The 19,313-nt window shown below is 40.4% G+C and overlaps 1 protein-coding gene across 17 annotated transcripts in view; it reads left to right on the forward strand.

Moving 5' to 3' along the window:
• PDLIM5 (PDZ and LIM domain 5) overlaps positions 1-19,313 on the forward strand; it is a 126,999-nt gene that overhangs the window by 39,562 nt on the left and 68,124 nt on the right. For all 17 annotated transcript variants that reach the window (XM_054823306.1, XM_054823316.1, XM_054823311.1 and 14 more), the window contains exon 3: positions 162-313. In XM_054823306.1, the coding sequence (XP_054679281.1) occupies positions 162-313 (152 nt within the window). The remainder of the gene's footprint in view (positions 1-161; positions 314-19,313) is intronic.

The raw sequence follows: 19,313 nt of genomic DNA on the forward strand, positions 1-19,313 counted from the left end.
TCATAGGGACATACACACAAAGGAGAAAAGATCTGGGTTTTTTTCTTTTTTCTTTTTTCTTTCTGTGAAACAGCACTGTAAGATATTGCGGCTCTGTGTTCAGAGAATATAAGCATAAACCATCCACGTTTCTCATTTACCCTTCTTGTGTGACATTTCAGCTTAACGACGGTGGCAAGGCAGCCCGAGCACACGTGGGGATAGGTGACGTGGTTCTCACCATTGATGGGATAAGTACGGATGGGATGACTCATCTAGAAGCACAAAACAAGATCAAAGCATGTACAGGCAATTTGAACATGACTCTGCAAAGGTAAGATACCTTTATTTTTTTTTAATTTTGTTAAAGAGAATTATTCATCGTTGTTACAGTTGTTTGGAGGATGAAAACATGTCAGTGGTTTGGCAAAGTGCATGGAGTTAAGTGGCCACGATTGAAAGATACGCTGCTGTATGCTGAAATGTGTCTTGATTTATAGCATTATAGAAAACTTATTAGATGTTAATTATGTGAGTCGAGAAAGACCTTTTTCAACCTTCTGTCACTTGCTCTGCATTGAATGAAGTCTAGTTCCTCTTCCTTTTGAGCTTCAGTGTAATTAACACTGGTTTAATTAAAATCAGGTCTTATGAAGGCTCTTTTTCCCTCCCCTGACTGGCTAGGGGCACTTCTTTTTTGGGTCAAGTCCTACATCATCATTTTTATTGGCAACAGAATAATGGATTTAAACAGTTAACTCCTGAGTTATATGGATGAAAATACTGCAGCTCAAAGTCAGAGAGATGCTTCCCAAAGCGATACTGCTGTTTCACAAAGTAGCAGCCTCCCTTTGCTAATTGCAGTGTCTACTATAGAAGTTACAGCTTGGTCCAGTCTCCCCATTCCTGAAATGTACAGTTTATTGAATCTCAACATACCTCTGTTAGTCTGGGACTATGTTTTGGGAGGGGTTGGAAGAAAGGAGCAGGATGCTCACGTGTGGGTTATTGGAACTGAAGCAGGAAGAGCAGCAGCACAAGCAAGAAATTCTTTCAAGCTCTCAAAAGTCTCCCATGGCTAAATATTGGCTTTTATTAGAATACTGCTATTTTTATTTAATGATGTGAGTGAGCATCTTGGAGGAGGATTGACCTCTGAAGCAATCACATAATGAGAACCATCTTTTCTTGTTGTGAAAGAAAACAACAGCAGTTGCACCCTGTGATTGCTGTTCGTGCCCGCCTTCAGCGGTGTAGAGTTCCTCAATGAGCGTTGGTTGAGGCCCATAAGAGTGTCTCTTCACCAGTTACTACCTTTTTTGGCAAATTATCCTGCCCTTAATGAAAGGATCACCTCTCTCTGAGAGTTCATCGGTATAAGAATAAAAGAGATGACATGGTTGTAGGTTTGGCAAATGTCCAGCTCTCCAAGGTGATGGTGCTTGTTCCCAGCCCTATGTCATGGGTAGTTGTACGGTTGTGTGAGTGCTTTCTTTTCTAAGAGGCTACAGTTCAGCCCTGCTTGTTGTTTCTTGTTTTCCCTGTTGTTCTGCTGTACTTTGGTCCTTAGCTACCCTTAATAAGGGATTCCCTTTGCTCAGCCTCTGAGGAAGGGAGTATCTTGTGGCGTGATTCATGCCTAGGGCATCTTCTTGAGTGAAACTTGTAAAGTTGGCATTAAAAGTTTCTTGATGAAACAGAGGTATTACACCAGCTCATCAGGAGAATCCTGCATTGCATCTAGTATGTCACTTGCTTTTCTGTCTCCCAACGAGGTAGGCAGGTCGTTTAGAAATTCACTTTCCAGGAGCCCACTGAGTCACTCCAGCAGGCAGCTGGGAGCGTGGGGGTTTGGCCCACTTTCTCCCGTCACCATAAATTGATGGGCAGGGTTAATATCAGATATAGGAGAGGAATAGCAGGTGTGTCTCGGTCAGGCAATAACTTGTCTGAGGCCGCTTCTGGTTGGGTGCAGGGATGAGTGGTTTGAAAATTGAATTAATCATGAGTTAGCCCAGTCCCCTCCTGTTCTCACCCTGTCTCCCCAGTGTACCATCTGACTCACCAGCGTCAGCTACCTGACAGCTGAAGGCTAAGTCAGGATCAGACTAGCAGAGATCAAAGGAATAGCCTCGGTCCCAGCATCTGGGGGTGGGACAGATGTCCTGTCTTGCAGCTTTACTGGTCTGAGGTCCCATGGTCTCAGCTGTTTTTAATTCTGCCCAGATCCCATGAAACCAAAGCCGTAGACAGTGCTCTCCCGGCTCCTCTGCCTGTGAAAACTTCCTTGCTCTGATTGCTGTTTAGCTGGAGATTTGCTTTGGTTGTTTATTTGTTCTCTGTAGCCCAGAAGAAAATGCTTCTTGGAATCAGGCTGGCTCAGGCGAACTGCAGATGCTGAATGCCCATGGGAAGGATGGCTTGAGAGTATAAACAGGGTGGCAAGATAAGCCATTTTAATATTGAGGGATCTCTGTAATCATATTTTTCCGTTCCTGCCTCTTCTTCCAAAACAAAACCAAACTAAATAAAATATTTTGAGCTGTAATTGTTCACATTCAAGACTAGAGAGATGCTGTCAATGTGAAACAATGTTGGCCCTCAAAATATGAGTCAATGCCATAGATAGGAAAACCTAAGACATACTTTATTTTGGTTTTACTGCTTCTAACTATCTTTTGGGGTTTTTACACTTCTCTGAGCTTTTATCTGCTTCCACATAGATTACTGATAGTTTGAACTACAATGCAAGAATGTTGAGGTTAGTCTTGAAAGAGTATATAAATTCTTAGATACTGCCGTAGTTTGCTGTGGCTTTAAAGGAACACAATGATCAGTTGGTTAGTGGTGTTACTTTGACATCCAAGAAAATTGGAAGAGCATTATGGCTTGAGCTAATGGCTTTTGCACGGTGAGCATGTCCATGTGGTGTGTTATGAAAGATGTGAAAGAACTCAGTTTGATCAAATCAGTCATAGGAACCAGAATATAAATTTTTTTAAGTTCAATTTGGTACATTTTTGATGGTAGCACCGAGTGACCTTTACTCACGATAAATTGTAAGAAGTACCATGTACTTATCTGTGGATGCCTGCTTTACTCTTGATCAGTTATAATTGGAGACAGATTCACGTGGAATATGTGGAAATTAATATAGTGGTGCAGACTGAAGTGTAATGTGAAGATATTGGCAATTTGGGGAAAAATTGCTGGGTATACCACCAGCCTCACAGCATGTCAGCGACGGGGCTGTCTGTGCTGTTTGCTAGGGAGGGACTAAGCAAAAAAATCAGTAGTTATTCGAAAAAGAATCAGGGTCTTGCTGTGGCTTTTTAGGGGCAGCTTGGTGTGTGTTGCGAGGATCGAACTGATGGTTGGTAGAAAAGCAGTTGGGTACCCTAGGCATTAGGAGGCCAGCGAATCCGAGTGGGTCCCATCTGAGGCTGACAGGCTCCGGCATCCCGGTTTGCGCAGTGGTCGGGGCATGGCGACAGCTTGCTTTTTAAAAGCTACGAAGGAAACTTTGTGAGTCTACGTGGCAAAGGCAAGAGAGGAAATTCTTTTATGATCGGCTTCTTTATTACAAATGTTTTAACTTGATATGCTTTTGTACTGCTGGTGAGGTTTTCACTTGACTTCCTCTATTCTTCATGTGCAAAGTGGAAAAAATAAAATTGAGAGAAATAAAATGAGGGGCAAGAAGTAGCTTGCCTGGGAGGTTGGAAGGGATATGTAAAGCAATGCCTTCCAAAACTTTACGTACAGGTTTAAAGCAGTATATTTATGGAGGCAGATGTGCACGTACCTCTTGTGGAAAACTGATTTAGATGTTTTGTAACTTGTAAATGAATGTTGGCAAAATATTTGAAGGGAGAATAAAAGCTCCCTTTTTTCCTATGTAAGGCAATATTACAGCTTGATTATTTTGTTTGTTTGTTTTTGTTTTTAAATATGGAATTGTTCTCTGCCCCTGAAAGGGACTGGAATTCCAGCTGTCACAATTGCAAGTCCACTTTGCTTGGAGATTGCTTAAACACAAATAGATAAAATTGTGCTTGCCAGCTGTGTACAGTAGGTGCCCAACACTTGTATGTGTTAGCAAGTATTTTCAGGTATGTCTTTAAAATTAATTAGTTCTGTAAACAAGTCTCACTGTTTAGTATGACAGTTATATTTTTTAAATTGTGAAATAAATTTCTAATTTTGGCATGTTATTTGGTCATTTTTCATATTAGATATGGCTCAAAAATATTGGGTGTGCTTTCTCTTTTTAATTTTGTATCTTTGTAACCTGCAATTTTAGCTTCTTGATAGGCTGTTTGTTTTTTTTCCCTGTATGGAATTTTTCTTTGTATGTGTTTCTCCCTCCTTGAGTTCTTGTGCTTTTGCACCCCAATATTTTATTTTCAGTTAAAGCCCTTTCCTGGTTCCCATGAGGACAGATGGAAAACAGATGCTTGCTTTTTGGATATATTTTCAAGTTCAGTAACTTAGCATGGACTTCCATAAATAAATCTGTAAGTTGCTGAACAGCTAAGAGCCACCACCTATTTTTTAAATATTATTTTTGGGGACTGTTTCTCTGGACTCCTGCCTTAATGATACTTTGGAAGTGAGAAGGATAAAGAATTGTGTATTTCTACTGTTGCCTGAGATCATGATACCCATGAAACTTCTAGAAAAAGTGTCAGTGAGCAATACAGGGATAAAAGTAATAAAGAAAAGCCTGGAAATTTTTTTCTTTTTTCTTTTATAATATAGAACTTATTTACCTCTCTATTTCCTGAAACAGATTGGAACAGCTAGGGCGTGCTTTGTAAAGGAATTTTTCACCTCTCCCTATGAATTTAGTCATTTAGGACAAAAGGCATTGGGATCATTTGGCTTGGGAAATGAAAGGATTCTTAAGGTGGTTTACCTCTCTCGCACTGTATTGCAGTGCTTCACAAATCTTTTTTTTTGGGTACAGTAGGTTGGCAGTGAGCAGTTACTGCAGTTCTGCTTCCAGCTCTTCAATGGGTGTCTTCATGGATTTTTGCAAATGAACAGGGGTGTTACAAAGCAATAGATGAATTTCAGTGATGGCTATAGGTTTTGGTGTGGGGTTTTTTGTGTTTTTTCCCCCTAAGCCTTTTAAAAGCACAGAGTTACCCAAGTGTCACAGGTGAGGCTAGGGCCTGCTAGGTATTTTAGACATCCATGTTGACAGGACTTGGAGCCAAAATTCAGACGAGCCTTAAGGCTGAGTTCTGCAGCTGGTAAACTCAAGTGCTGAAAACAGTGACACGTATTTTATCTGCCTGCCTGAGTATGAATCTTTATCATACTGTTCTCTCTCATCTTTTCAGTTTTTCTTTCAGGAAACGTGAAGTCTAGACTTTTAGCTTAAGAACAGCTGAAATTCTCATGATTTGAGGTGGGGTAATAAGGAAAAAATGTTATGGATCATTTGATTTCTAAGGTCATTTTTCAAGTTATACAATTCAAAAAGGGTTTTCTGCAGTAAGACTAGCTCAGTATGCTTTTTACTTACTGTTTTTATTGTTCCCAGTCTTGCTTTTATTAGAAAACAATATAATGATATTACCATTTATTGCATTGAGAGTCCTGCTCTGCTTTGGAAATGCACAGGAGGAAGAGCGTTTTGCTGTGTGAGGAGCGTGTGTTCTGACAAACTATACGGACAAAATGGATGTTCTTGTTCCCATTTTGAAGATGGGGAATTGAGGCACCTTGATGTAGGCCAGGTTTTAAGAGACTTGGGTCCTTTGCTCCTCAGGTGTTGAAATATTCCCCTAGGGTAGGTTAGCTGTAACCTATTTAATTTCTTAAAAAAACCCCAAACCCCCCTCCCCAAAAAAACCCCCCACCAAAACAGCAATGCAGGGAATGGCACCATGGATCCCAAGAGCCAGCCTTAGTTTAGTCACTGTTACAGGGGAATTGAAGCACTAAAGTTTAAAAGTTTAAATTGCTTCCATAGAAAAGGTAAGAAAACAGTATAACGACTACATCAAACAGGAGAGGCTATTATAATAAAAGAGGAGGAACAAGCAGAAGAATGCAAGTATTGAAAGGATTTCAAACTATTAGCAATACAGGCATCGCTTTAGATGGGATGGTTAAAACTCATGCTTTCAGGTTTGAGTCACGGGTTCCTTGGGGTGGGTATTTTGTTTCCATAAACCATATAAGGATGAGCTTTAAGAAAGCTATGATAAGAATGCATTCGGAAGTCTTGTTTTTCTCCAACTTTGGTTTACTCGTCATCATCATTTCCCTTACAAAGGCATTTTGACTGTAGTTTTGTTCCTCAGTGATTAGCTTTTTTAGCATATAGAAGAAGGTTGATTGTCCTGTGCCAGTTGAACAGAGACAGTAAATTCTATAGTTTAGCTGCTAGTCAAAACTTTAGGCAACTTATTTCTCAATCCTGGATTGTTACCCTCAATCGTTAATACTGGTTTTCCATAATTATGCCTGAAAATAAACTTGCTGAGAAATAGTGCCTCTCAGACAGAGGTTCACTTCTCTTATCTAGCCATGTCACTAAGCTTTGAGGCGGTGGTTATTCCAGGTAGCTCACTCGGTGGAGCCCTGTATAGCCCTGCGAGACTTCAGACATTCCTGTTGAACTTTCTGTTACTGACCACAGACTTTTCTGAAAGTTTCAGTAGGAAATGCTTCATCTATTTCTGATCTGTTGCTGATCTTAAATGGTCATGGCCTCCTCCCTGCCAAATGCCAGCATTTCAGCGACTTGAAGCCTTAAAGCTGTCCGGTGAACTTTTTTTTTTTTTTTTTTTTTTTTTTTTTTTAAGGAAAAAAAGAATCAGTTGTTAAAGCTTTCAGTAGCCTGTAAGCTCAAAGCAGCAGAGGTTTGGGGAATGAATCTAGCCCGCTTAATCGTGCAGGTACGGATCTGCCTTGCTCTGCGCATTAAAATTCCTGACTCTCTTTTGGTTTATGGTATTATTTTTATGGAATTGCCTGCTTCCGAAGAAGCATTCAGGTTGCAAAGCCAGGTATGCAGAAATAGGAAAATGTGGTAATAGAAGAGTCTCTATTAAAAACAAAAATACATCACTTAGGGCTGCAGAGGAGAGCCTGCAGGACCAGGCAAGAAAAGTAATAAGGCCAAGAAAGTAATATGGCCCTTGGAGTTTATTGGTTAGAAGAATCTGGTGACTTGTTCTGCAGCGCCTCTCATGATCACTGCATTCTCCATTTCAGCAGCGCTCATCTCCCGTGCTTTCAGAAATTTTTGCTGGGGGTGTGGGGTGTGAGGGGAGGAGAGCCGTGCCAGGGGGGGCCAGCTTGGAAGGCAGCGGGGGGACGTGACTGTTTGTGCAGGCTGCTGGCGCTGGTCTTGGGAGCGGTTTTCACTACGGAAGCATAAAGGACCGCGTGCGCACCTGGCGCGGGGCTGCCCGGTCCGTCAGACCCTCGTCCTGCCCGCTTTGGGGTTTGCCGCGGGGCTGAGGAGAAATGCCGTGCAGAGCTGGGGCTTGCCTGGCCTGCCGCGCCAAGCCGTTGGGTATGTCGCTCGTTGAGGAGGAGGCGATCCGAGGTTGTGCGCCTCACGGCACGGACATCGCCAAGTGCTTTTGTCAGCCTGACCTTTGGGCCTGGAAGTAACCTGACCTGCCGGACAAACTCTGCTGTGCCACATACAGTAGCCGGGTGCTGCCGAGAAAGCTGATTTTAATCTGCAAATTTGCAGAATCCGTTTCCGAGCTGGTGTTTCTTTGAAGTAAATCCCATGAACTCTGTGCAGGCTCTTCAAATTCTTGTAGGCTCTATAAACGCCAGCTTCAGGACTTGGAGGTGAGGCGTTGCCGGGCTAGAGCCTGGCGGATTTCGTGTGTTTCAGTTCTAAATGAAAACCGACTAATGAACGATGCTCGTTTCTTCTTTGCATACAAAGGTGTCTTGGTGTACAAGTATATGCACTTTTTTTTTACTGGAGGCAAGGTAGAAAGCTTTTGCTCTTAACTTAGCAGCTGAACAGGTTTTGCTAGCTAAGCTGTGCCTTCGGAAAGCCTGCCCACGAACTAAAGAAATGGAAGGGCACAGCTCTTGCTTCCAGCTGGAATTCAGAATGTTTTGTTGTGCACAGTGCTTTGCTGCATGCCAGCTATCAGTTAGGTGAACCACGAAATATGCTGCAGCTAAGTGAACCTGACAAACTATAAAGACTTGCCTGGAAGCTCAAAGCAGAGTTTCTGGGGTGAAAATGGAAGGTTGCAGGGTAAAAATGGAGTTCAGTGACTTTTGCAGGACCATACTTACCCATCTGCCAGGAAAATGGGTGGAAGCAAGGGCTAGTTAAGCAATAGCAGCCTTCCTCACGTTGTGTACCTTAGCCTGCCTGGGGATCTTTCGCATTGCAAAAGGTCGGGATTTGTAAAGGCCATTCAGTTGCTTGAGGCTGATGCAGTATGTAGCATAGGCACAAAAATACAGTAGTAAATATAGGTAGTGGACAATGGCAGATGCCAAAGGTAGAACGTTATTTACTGAAGGTCAAAATGCTTCCTTCAACTTGAAGTTTAAAGACACTTTTTACTTTAATTTCAGTTACATCCCATCCACTCCCACCTCCTTCCCCATATCATTAATACCACCACAGGGGGGGGAAAAAAAAAAAAGAGGCAAAGAAAATTAAGCAAAGGAGCAGCCCTGAAATAAAACATTTAATTCAAGCAGGGCTGAAGAACAAACACATAATGTGGGTGACTTTTTTTTTATTTTTAGTTTGCTTGCCCTCAGGGAAATGCAAAATATCACCTCTGAGTTGCAGCAATTGCAACGAATTTACCATTACGCTTTTGGGGTTTTTTTTCTACGTACTGTATTGTGGTGGGCTGAACCAGAGGGCACTCAGATTAGATGGATATTTAAAAACTCCACCTTCATTTGTATGAAAATAAGGAGGCCATCATCAAGTAATTGCCTCTCACAAGCTGGGAGCCTGTAAGTTCAGTTTGGGATAAATTTTCAGGATTCCTACCCACATAGTCCAAGTCCTCGATGGAGTAAGGGTTGCTCAGTTGAGAGGCTGCTGGGGAGGAGAGCTCAGATGTTAGCAGAGCCTGACAAGCAGCTGGGTGGGAAATGAGTTGGGGCATCACTATTTGAAGGGTAGTGAGTGCTTGTGGGAGGAGGTTTGCAAGTCTTCTGTAATCTGAGAGTCCCTCCCTGAAAATGGAGGGAGAAAGTGTTGGATCCCAGAAGTTCCCACCTGTTTCCAATGGATCAAGTGGTAACTAAAGGGCCTTAACTGGTTGTCTTGCCTTTTTTTTTTTTCCCTTAACCAGTGAGAAATGTCTGTGCCTTTGCTTTGTACAAGTTGTTGGATAGCACAGATGGTTGACAAACACAGCAAAATCTAATTCTGAACTTTGTCTCTTTAATTTTTGCTTAAAATTACTTTTGTTTTCAGACAGGGAAATAAAGATTTTTTTTTTTCTTAAACAGATGAAACTTAGTTGCTGACCCTATAGATGTTTTCTGTAAGGTCCAAAACCATACATATCTTTCAGATATGTTGGGAGTAGCCAAAAAATAAATGTTTATCACCTGCTGTTATTATATTGACAATATTCTTTAATTCCTACATTTAAGACAGATGTGGAAAAAAAATTGCTTTCCATTATCATTCCACTATTGGGATTAAACCACTCTACAATATGAAACTTTTTTAAAACAAAGATTCAATGCTAAAACAAAAAATATACAGTGCAAAAGATTATACAAGCCTCAAAAGTGGTTTTACACAAGCAGATCATTAGAAAGGTAATAGTTTTGGCTTGCTGTTTAGATGTACAGTAGTTTAGAAGCCTATTTTAAAATAGAGTGAAAACTAAACTAAAACTAATCTGTATTCTAGCTGAGATCTGACACTGTTGATTTCTGTCTGTGAAGACAAGAGCAAATGGTGATGATTTATTCAAACACATTTTACCTGAAACGGTGTACTTCAGTAGGAAATAGTTGGCAATTAGATCATCTTACTTGATCTCGGCACGTGCTGGATGGCCAGTCTGCCTCAGTACGCGAGGTGAGGACCAGTTTGCAGTGCTCTGCCTAGTGGGGAAAAGGCAAGTTAATGATAAACTACTGCTTGCGATTTAAAACAGCTTTCTGCTACACCAATAGTTTTCTCCTGTCTTTCAGAATTCAAAAAAGCTGAGTTGAGGGAGTATCTGTGGGCAGCAGGCAATCATTTAATGTACTCCACATGGTTCAATTTATATGCTTTTACTGTAAGCAAGAACTAACATTTGCAAGCTCAAATTTAATGCAGAACATATGTCTAGGTTGATTGTGGTGGTAACTAGTGTTACTAGGAGTCTGACCATTGCCTAACAGTCATCTGCAGGTTATAAATGCCTCGTTCATTTTGCTTGTCTTTTAAGTTAATTTACATTCCCAGTGTTGAAAAGCCTTTTTGTTGCTATGGGAGGGTGGGAGCAGAATATGCAATACATGTTCAAACATCCCTACTTTGAAAGAGGTGCAGCTCTTCCTAAGTGATCTTTAATAGCGTGGATGTTTCTTAGTAGTAGATTGAATTTATTTCCAAAACATTAAATATATGTATTTTAGGAATGCAGGAACAAAACTAAGCAAATCTTCATCATGGAAGTCTAAAAAAAAAAAAAAATCTCTTGAAAACCCCAGGAGTTAATTTTGCTGACTCTTAAGATCCATGTGATGTGCAATAAAGCTTCTGTTTAACAGGTAGAAGTGCCAACTTCCTACATGAGGGGAAAGTGTTTACTCTCAGCTGATGGTGCAATACCAAATCAGCTGTTCTACAGTCATTACATCCCAGGTGCTTTGGGCTGCACCACAGTTTCAAAGGTCTGTAGTGGCTGTGGAAGTTCACTCCATGCAATTTTTATTTACCCTTATTTGTTCTCCTCGCACAGATTGTGCTGAAAGGCGTGTTGGGTTTTTTTGGGGGGTGGGAGGGAGAGGGGGTTGGTCTTGGGTTTTGTTTGGGTTTGTTTTAGAAAAAGGTAGAAATTGAGCCATTGAAAAGATCAGATTTTGATGGCTGATAGGCAAGCAATGTTGTTTGCTCTTAGTGTGACTTCCTGCTTCTGTCCTGCTTTTGAGTTATTCTGAGGAAAAGGTTCATAGCTGTGTTTCAGGAAGCTGTTTTGGTAACTGTTTTCCTCCAATTTAGAAATAATCCTCAGAGGGGAGCGTAGGGTTTCTTCTTTAATGAGGTACAGAAAGCCATCAGAAAAGTGATATTCTTAATATTTTGTTATATTTTGTTTCAGTTGAAGTGTTCTTCGTGGAGTATTATTTTCCAGCAGGCCTTTGATGCCATTCTGGCTTTCATTTCCTTATTTTCTAATGGACTTCTGTGGTATTCATGGTGACAGTCACCGATACTCCATAAGCACTGCAGCATAATGTAGCAAAACATTTTTTTGTTTCTCTAGTAATATTACCTATTGAGTGCAGCAGCTAATTACAGCTTTTCTTAAGATGCTATATTACTTGCAAAATGTTTTCCATTAGTGATCTTGATATTTCAGGTGTTATTTTGTCAGAACTGATTTAGCAGTTAAGCATAGGTTTTAAATTCATGATTTCTAGTTCTATTTCTGGATTTGCAGCAGACTTGGTTTGGCTTTAATGTTTTATTTCCTCAAACTAGAAGTTTCTTCTTTTTCTTATGCAGATAAAGGTTATCTACCATTCACACATTCAGATCTGATCTTACCTGATAGCTGTTGAGGCTCTGAATACTTCAGCAGAAGATACTAAGAAAAATAAAGTATCATGATGACCGTTAAATCAGGGCTGACTATTACCCATCTTTTTTGTTTAGTGCCTTGTGAACTGAAGTGTCTGTGTTCTCCCACCAAATATTTTCTTGTTGTTAAGAACCTGTAGGCAAATATTGATAGTTGTACTTATTTTTACATTTTGGTGATGATTTAACTCTGCTTTGAACTGTTAAGTAGTATTTAGGTTTTGGAGTGCACACAGGTTTCACTTTCCAAAGAAGTTCCCTATAAGAAAATAAAATTATAAGAAAGGTGCACTCTTGGATGCTCTGGTGCAAAACACACCATAGAATTTCATTGCCCTGCAAAATAAACCTGAGAGTCTTATCTTTTAATGCTGCTGTTAGTTCAGTATTAGCAGTAAAATCCAGCTTTGCCTGGTGGTTGAATGACAAAGGGCTGCATATATATTGATTTTTACATTCCCATCACTGCCTCACATTTTACAATAGGACGTGTTTTGGCCTGATGCTGAATAGGATGTGTTTCTGTGGAGGTGTTCTGGTCTGAACACTAAGCCTGAAAAATAATAAGAGAATTGAAAAACTGTAGGGGTTGCTTTGTCTTAGAGGAGTGTATTGGATCAGTGAACCTGTTATTCTGGTATCCAGACCCGTTGTGGCTGGTACCTGATGATTCAGCAGAGGAGGGGGGTGAGAAGTAAACCATGCCTTTGTAACCCCTGCATGGTGAAAACCTGGGTGCTTACACAAGAGATGTGGGTTTGATTATCATAAACACTTGTAACTAATAATTAAATTGGGGTCTTGTGGGCGTTGTTTCATGTATCTATCAACATGACTCTTGTCCCAGACAGGCTGACAACATCAAGATGCTTGTGCTGTGTGCAGATGGAAAGTATTTTCCCACATTGATTTTTTTTCTTCCTTTTTTAAATTTTACTTTCCTCCAGATTTTTGCACAGTGTTTCCTCACTTTCACCTAGTTCATGGTGAGTTGTTCAGGGGGAAAAAAAGTCAGTTTCTTTACCCACTTCTGTGCACCTTTTCCACTTTTGGCAGACTCTGATTTGAGCCTTTGTCAGCTTTGCGATTCGAGACCTGAGCTGGGAAGTCTTGAGGATTCACCTGACACTTCAGTTTAGTCACAACTGAGTCCTCATCCCCACCCCCACCCCCCACCTCTGAAAAAAAATGCACTTTGCAGTTACTTGTGTGCACTCTTTCATTCATGGAGATGCAGCAATTTCTAGTCTTGAAGGACTTTGGTTCCCAGCTGGGGCAGAGCCCCAGAGGACATGTTTTTCTCCTGACCTTGTGGTGCTCCTGGTAGAGCTCTTCTGTGTTTGAGCCTGTGCCCAAAAAGTGCACGGAAAGAAAAACTTCCCTTCTTTCCTGCGATGAGTAAGGAGGTTTGAGAGACCCTAGCTCAGCTTTATAAAGGTTTTGAACTGCCCTTTTAACCTGCTGCATTTCTTTGGTGTTTGCTCCACAATCCTCCTCTGTCTTGCACGTGACCTGGCGCCACCGGCTGCTGCTGGAGATGTCAGATGCTTGCTCTCCCCAACCCCGAGGCAACTAATCGATACAAGGGAAGCATTTGATACTGCCAATTTTGGAGAGCTACAAGAAGTGGGAATCTAGATATAGACTATAAAGATGAGAGCAGAGGGGGCAGAGCAGGAGGGAAACAATTGTCGGAAAGAATATGATGTTTCTAAGCATGAGGAAGCATTTAAGGAAAGGTAGTGTGACTTTTAGCAGAAGAAGGAAAAGAAATATCAAACATGGGAAAAATACGGTGAAAATGATGCGGCATATCCTCAGCACAGAGATGTTAGTGTTGGCTCATATTGCTGAATGACCATCTCCTGCAAAAATACGAGATGCCTTTGCTTCTGATCCACGAGCGTTTAAAAACAAAACCAGTAGCAATAAATATATAGGGATGGAATGAAAAAAAAAATTTAAAAGAAATATTGCAAATATCTCAAGAACACTTTGGGTAGTAATTTGCTCACCTAAAAATTGGGCAGGCTTGCTCACTTGCCTTAGATGCTTAAAACAACTCGTGTAGCTACAGTGGAGTGGTTGTGCCTCCTTGAACCAGAACTGAACCTGGATTTATTTATTTCTATTTACTTAATGACATCTACTTCTCTTATAAACTGGGTGAATTATTCTTATTCTTGCTTATTTTCTCACTTTAGGCTTAATTGCACTTGATGCTAACAAAGTGCTTGGCGTGTACTTTGTAAAACGTTGGCGCAAGTTTAGGCTTTAGTTTTTTTCCAGCATTCTTGTGGACTGTGTAAGCTGAGCAGTCTGTCTGTTAAAATGAAATTTGCAAATGATTTCAATCTCTTACATTTAAATTCATAACAGATTTATATGCTTTCATATTTTGGAATCTTCAGTATTCCTCTTAACGCCTTAGAACTTTTAAGCTTATATCTGCTGAGTATTTTCCCCCATGGTTTTGGCAAGCTTTAATTTCCTAATATTTCTAATTCTTACCAAGACACAACTAAAATAATACTTTAAAAAAAAAAGGCCAAAAAAAACCCCCGCAACAAAAAAAAGGCAAACAAAATCAAACTTGAAGGTTGGATAAGTTATTTTTATGTGGGTGTGGCTGAGCATAAAATCTTCCAAAATAAAAAAAAAAGTGGCATTCAAGAGGTTATAAGCCAATATCTGAGACACAAACTTTATAGAGAGTTTATGTCGGCAGGTGAGACTGGTTTTAAGCTAGTATTTGATGTTGGTTTTTGTTTGGAATGAAGTCTTCACCAGGTGATGAAATGGATTTTCTGAGTGGTGATTGTTTTGGGGGGCTTGCTTTTTTTGGCTTAGTCTGTTTGCACTGAAGTTGTGACTGATGGCTGCTGTACATCTTGGCAGAAGGGAATGAATTATGGAAATAATGTGAGCTTTTAACTCTCACTTAATGTCTTTTGGAGGGAAAATGACCAAACCCAGGGTAGTTAGTATATTAACCATGTAGTATTCTTTCTAACTACTAAGCTTCTATGCGAAAAATGGAATGTGGAATACATTCCTAAAATGTATTACAGAGTTTAGGAAGCCAAAGTTTTAATGAGCACAGTGACTTCAGAGATAACTGATGCTTCTCGATTACTAACAGATTATTTTTCCTTTACATACAAAGCCACTCCACATGAGCAGACTATAAGTTTCAGTGACACATAGAGTCACTAAAATACATGTACGGGGCTAAGTATAATGTGTAACAGTTTTTGCAAATACAGAAATGTCTAATATTTTCCACTCAAGGCCTCTCAAGTACGGAAATTTATAAGTGTGCCTGCTGTCGATAGTGATCTCGGAGTCCCTTGGCCAAAAGAGTTGCCAGTTATCTCCTTTCCAAATGTTGGAAGGAAGGTGATGGCTCAACAAGTCAGTCGTTTTCCACAAAGTCTCGTTAACCCATAAGGGACCACCCCATGAATGCGTAAGTGAATGCTAGGACTAATGGTGTTTTTTGTGTTGCGTTTCTTGGAGCTGCCTACAAAGGAGCAATGTTGGTAAACTAAATTATAAAGAGAGTATGGCTGTGGGATTTTTCTATCTATTGCACTTGGCTGGGGGGGGAAAGCCTCTGGTGCAATTTGGGCAAGTTGGAGCAAGGGCAGGCTAAAGCTCCCCTCGTGGCAGGGCTGCTGGGCTAAGGTGACGTGGTGTCGTGAATGGATATCTTGGGCTTACATGGAATTTGGGACAAAATCAAATTTCAGCACAACTGAGGGTAAAAAACACTGTCAAAAAAAATATCAGAAAAAAATAATTATTAAGTCTCGGTTATCATTTAGAAAGTGCTTTGGTAGGAAATGGGACTGGGGAGAAGATAATTAGATGTCTCATGTAAGTGAAAATGGCTTCCTAGCCACTTCTGTGAAAAGCTCTTAGGGTTGGGTGTGTTTTTTAGGATCCAGATAAATTTCAGAACTAATATTTTAAACTAATGAATAAAACCTATGGGTGACTTTTTTTAAATGACAACAAATTATCCTTACTTACGTTAGCTGTTAAGTATTTTAGTGACACAGAATGTAGTTGTCGCAAATAGTAAAGAACAAATCCGCTTACGGATTCTGCTATGTGAAATGCATAGAGGTGAGTGGAGGTAGCATGTCAGTGCTAAAATTAATACTATAGCCATTCAGTGTTATAGTTGATCACTTCAAAGGGGTGGACGGAAGTTGGAGAAATCAGAACTACATTGTACGTAATCGTAAGGTGGTGTAATCTGGTGGAGACTTATCTTGGTAGGGAGGATGGATTCCTAACTTACATGTGTTGATTTATTTTTATACTAGACATAACAAATGCATTTTGGATTAAAATACAGTTATAAAGTTTTGAATTTTTCTTGATGTGGAGGAAAAAAGTTTCTTTGTTTAATGAGAAGGACTTAATCTGCTGTTAAATATCATTGAGCCTGAGGCATAGCACAGCCTTCTGGAGAAGCATAATACCTTGCAGGGCTGGACCTGAACTGTTTCTGCCATAAGCCACTATTGAGCAGACACAGCACATCTTCAGTAAAGGTCTGAATAAAGGACACTGTGAAACTATTCCTTTTGTTTTCCTTTTCTTTCTTTTGAAAAGAGAGATGGAGAAGGTTGAGCTTGCTATGTGGCTTTGTCTGAGGATGTAATTTCATGGCAAATTTTTATTTTAAAGCTATACCTTTAATTTTGATCATGGATATTTTTCTTGGCGGAGGTGGGTGGGTTCCCCCCCCCCCATGTATTAGCATTAGAGAATGTCTCCTTGTTAAGATGAGATGGGATGAATAGCCGCACACTGCGGGTGAGGCCAAAAGGAAGTATGGGGGTGAGCCGGAGTAACTGCAAACATTAGATATTTACTCTTGACAATCCTATTCATTGTATAATTGGCCCAAATGATTTTATTCTTAAAAATGCAAAGAATTCATCTGATCCTTCTCATGACGCACTGTGTTCCCGCTGTTTGGTTTTGTGGGGTTTTTTCTAAACACCCTGGAAGACTCCCCTCGTGATGAATCACCAAATCATTAAGTTACCTCTTGACGTTTTCAGCTTTTTTTTTTTGTCTGCCTATCAGAGTGGATTTGGGGGTGGGAGTGGGGTTTTTTGTGTGGTTGGGTTTTTTTTGTTTTTCCATAGAATATTTTGGGTTGGAAAAGACCTTAAAGATCATCTAGTTCTCCTGTGTAACTGGTGGCAACTTGGCATTCACAGTCTCAGGTGAAACTTTTCTACCCATTTCTGATTTGGCCTGTGTAACCCATCCAATACCTTTTTTGAAAGTTCAGGGGCTTTTTAGCTAGCATGTAAGTTGTGGTGCCATTGACCTCGCATGCTTATTTTTAAGCTGCGTCCATAGTTATTGGGTGAAAGATTTAAGGAAACAATGTGAAGTTGGCCACAGTTTATCTTCACTTCTTAAAATAACAGATACCTCAGAGAGTGGCATGATCTTTAGTGACACTTTAATTCTGTTGGCACACATTGAAATAGCCAGCTGGGGCATCACAGGCAAACTTCATTTTTGAGGCTTTGCAGATACCATTTTAATGCCAAACTTGTGAGCAGCAAAATAATGCATTTATATATAGATTAAACTCGCAGTAATCAGAAGTGCTTCACAACGCATGCCAGTAATTGTGAACAGCTGCATTAGAACAATGCAGCTGTTAAAACTCCTCCACGCCCCAGAATACATGTATTTGTCTGGCCCAAATATTACTCATGGGTATATCTGTATGCTTTTTTTTTGAGGATACAGAGAATCATTTGGGATGCATTCATTTGAGGAAATAAGTCCTTGATTATATTCTGTCAAAGGAGAGGAAGGTATAAGCAGACTCACAGACATTTAACAAAATAATCCAACCCCATTCTTACACAGCAAATGAACAGTATCTTGCCCTGAGGATCTTTGCTTTGGTGTCTGAAACCGAGCATCGCTGTAGCAAAGTTGTATAGTGTTTGTGTGTGTGGTGTCCAATATGTTGCTGTGCTACCTCCTTGCAGGCTTTAGCAGTATCTGCAAAATACACCGTGCTTCTACAGACATACCTAATCCTCTATTTCAGCTTGGTTCCTGTTCTTGGTATGCTGTGTTTGGCTGCTTGTTACTCTAGAGGGGGAAGAAAATGCCTGGCCAAATCTTGAGCCAGTTTACAAGGGAGTAGGCAAGAGTATGGAAGGGCAGGGCACTCGGATGTGTTGACGCAAGCTGTCCGGCTCCGTGCGTTAGGACAACTCTCTGGTCCTTTTCCATGGAGTCAGCAATCTAGGCTCTGCGAGGCATTTGTTAAAAGAAGTAATGATAAGTTTAAATATGGAAGAATTACTATTTTTTTTTTCTTTTCTCAGAAGAATTGCTCCTCTCTATGGGTAATAAATTACTTCTCAGATTTTGCCTACTCCATACTAGCTGCAGTCATTGAGTTAGAGCAAGCCCAGCCTGCATGGGCGGTCTGAAAGAGTCACCACATTTGATACACTGAAAAAATGAGACCCTTTAAATTGCATGTACCAGCAACTTAATCCAGCAGCTCAACAGGATTTTATGTGGTAAGAGGGTATGAAAAGTTCAAAGATCTCCTCCCCAAGTAATTGAGCCCAAGGTTGAGAGGCATCAGCTCTCAACTGACAACATCTTTTTAGTGTCTTGGGTGGGATATTTGTGTTAAGAAATACATAATGTTACTGCCTGTGTAAAGGACACCAAATTTGGCATAGGACCGGGACAACAGAGGTGAATTAATTGATCATTTTCTTTCTGTGTTTGTTTTCCTACAAATTGCTTCACTTTACATGGTTTATATAGCCGGGGTACTTGTTTTGTACTTGTTACTTTAAAAACATTAAACATTGGATGATTAATTAAAGATAAATATGAGAAAATTGAGGGTGACTTAATCATTATGCCATAACAAACCACTAGCAAAATGAGGACAAGAATTTTGGGGGTGCCCTAGCCTCTTCCAGCATGCCAGTGCGTAGCAATAAAAATTATTGGTAGTAACAGCTAGTGTTACTCTGTGCCTGTTGCTGAGGCTTGTTTCATGCCAGTGAGTGTTTGAGGACTGGAACATAAAGTTGAAGAAATTCTTTCACCATGATGGAAACCAGTCTTGTCATCATCGTTGTCATCGTGCTGTCTGTGTCTTGTTTTCCCCTTGGGGTTTTTATTAGAGGAAGCCATCAGCAACCTCAGATTCAACTGCAGAAAGTTATGTCATATAAAGTAGACCAACAGCAAAGCTGTCAAGGTCTCAAACTAGGAAAACCAGGGGTAGCCCGTGCTTCTGTGTGAGGAGCTTCATTTTGGAAGCCTGATGTGCTTTGTGTGCACTGTAATTTCCTAAAGAATGCAGCAGCACGGATTTGATTTTGACTGCATTACCAATTTACAAACAGCCTGATTAAAAACTTCTTGATGCTGGCATGACCATAATGTTTGTAGTGCTTTGGGACACTGATCAATATTTTTTTTTCCTTCCCAGTATTAGTTATGTAAAGAAAAGTGTTAGCAGGAAGAT

Source organism: Grus americana, chromosome 4 (genome assembly GCF_028858705.1).
Source record: "Grus americana isolate bGruAme1 chromosome 4, bGruAme1.mat, whole genome shotgun sequence".
Classification (NCBI taxonomy): domain Eukaryota; kingdom Metazoa; phylum Chordata; class Aves; order Gruiformes; family Gruidae; genus Grus; species Grus americana.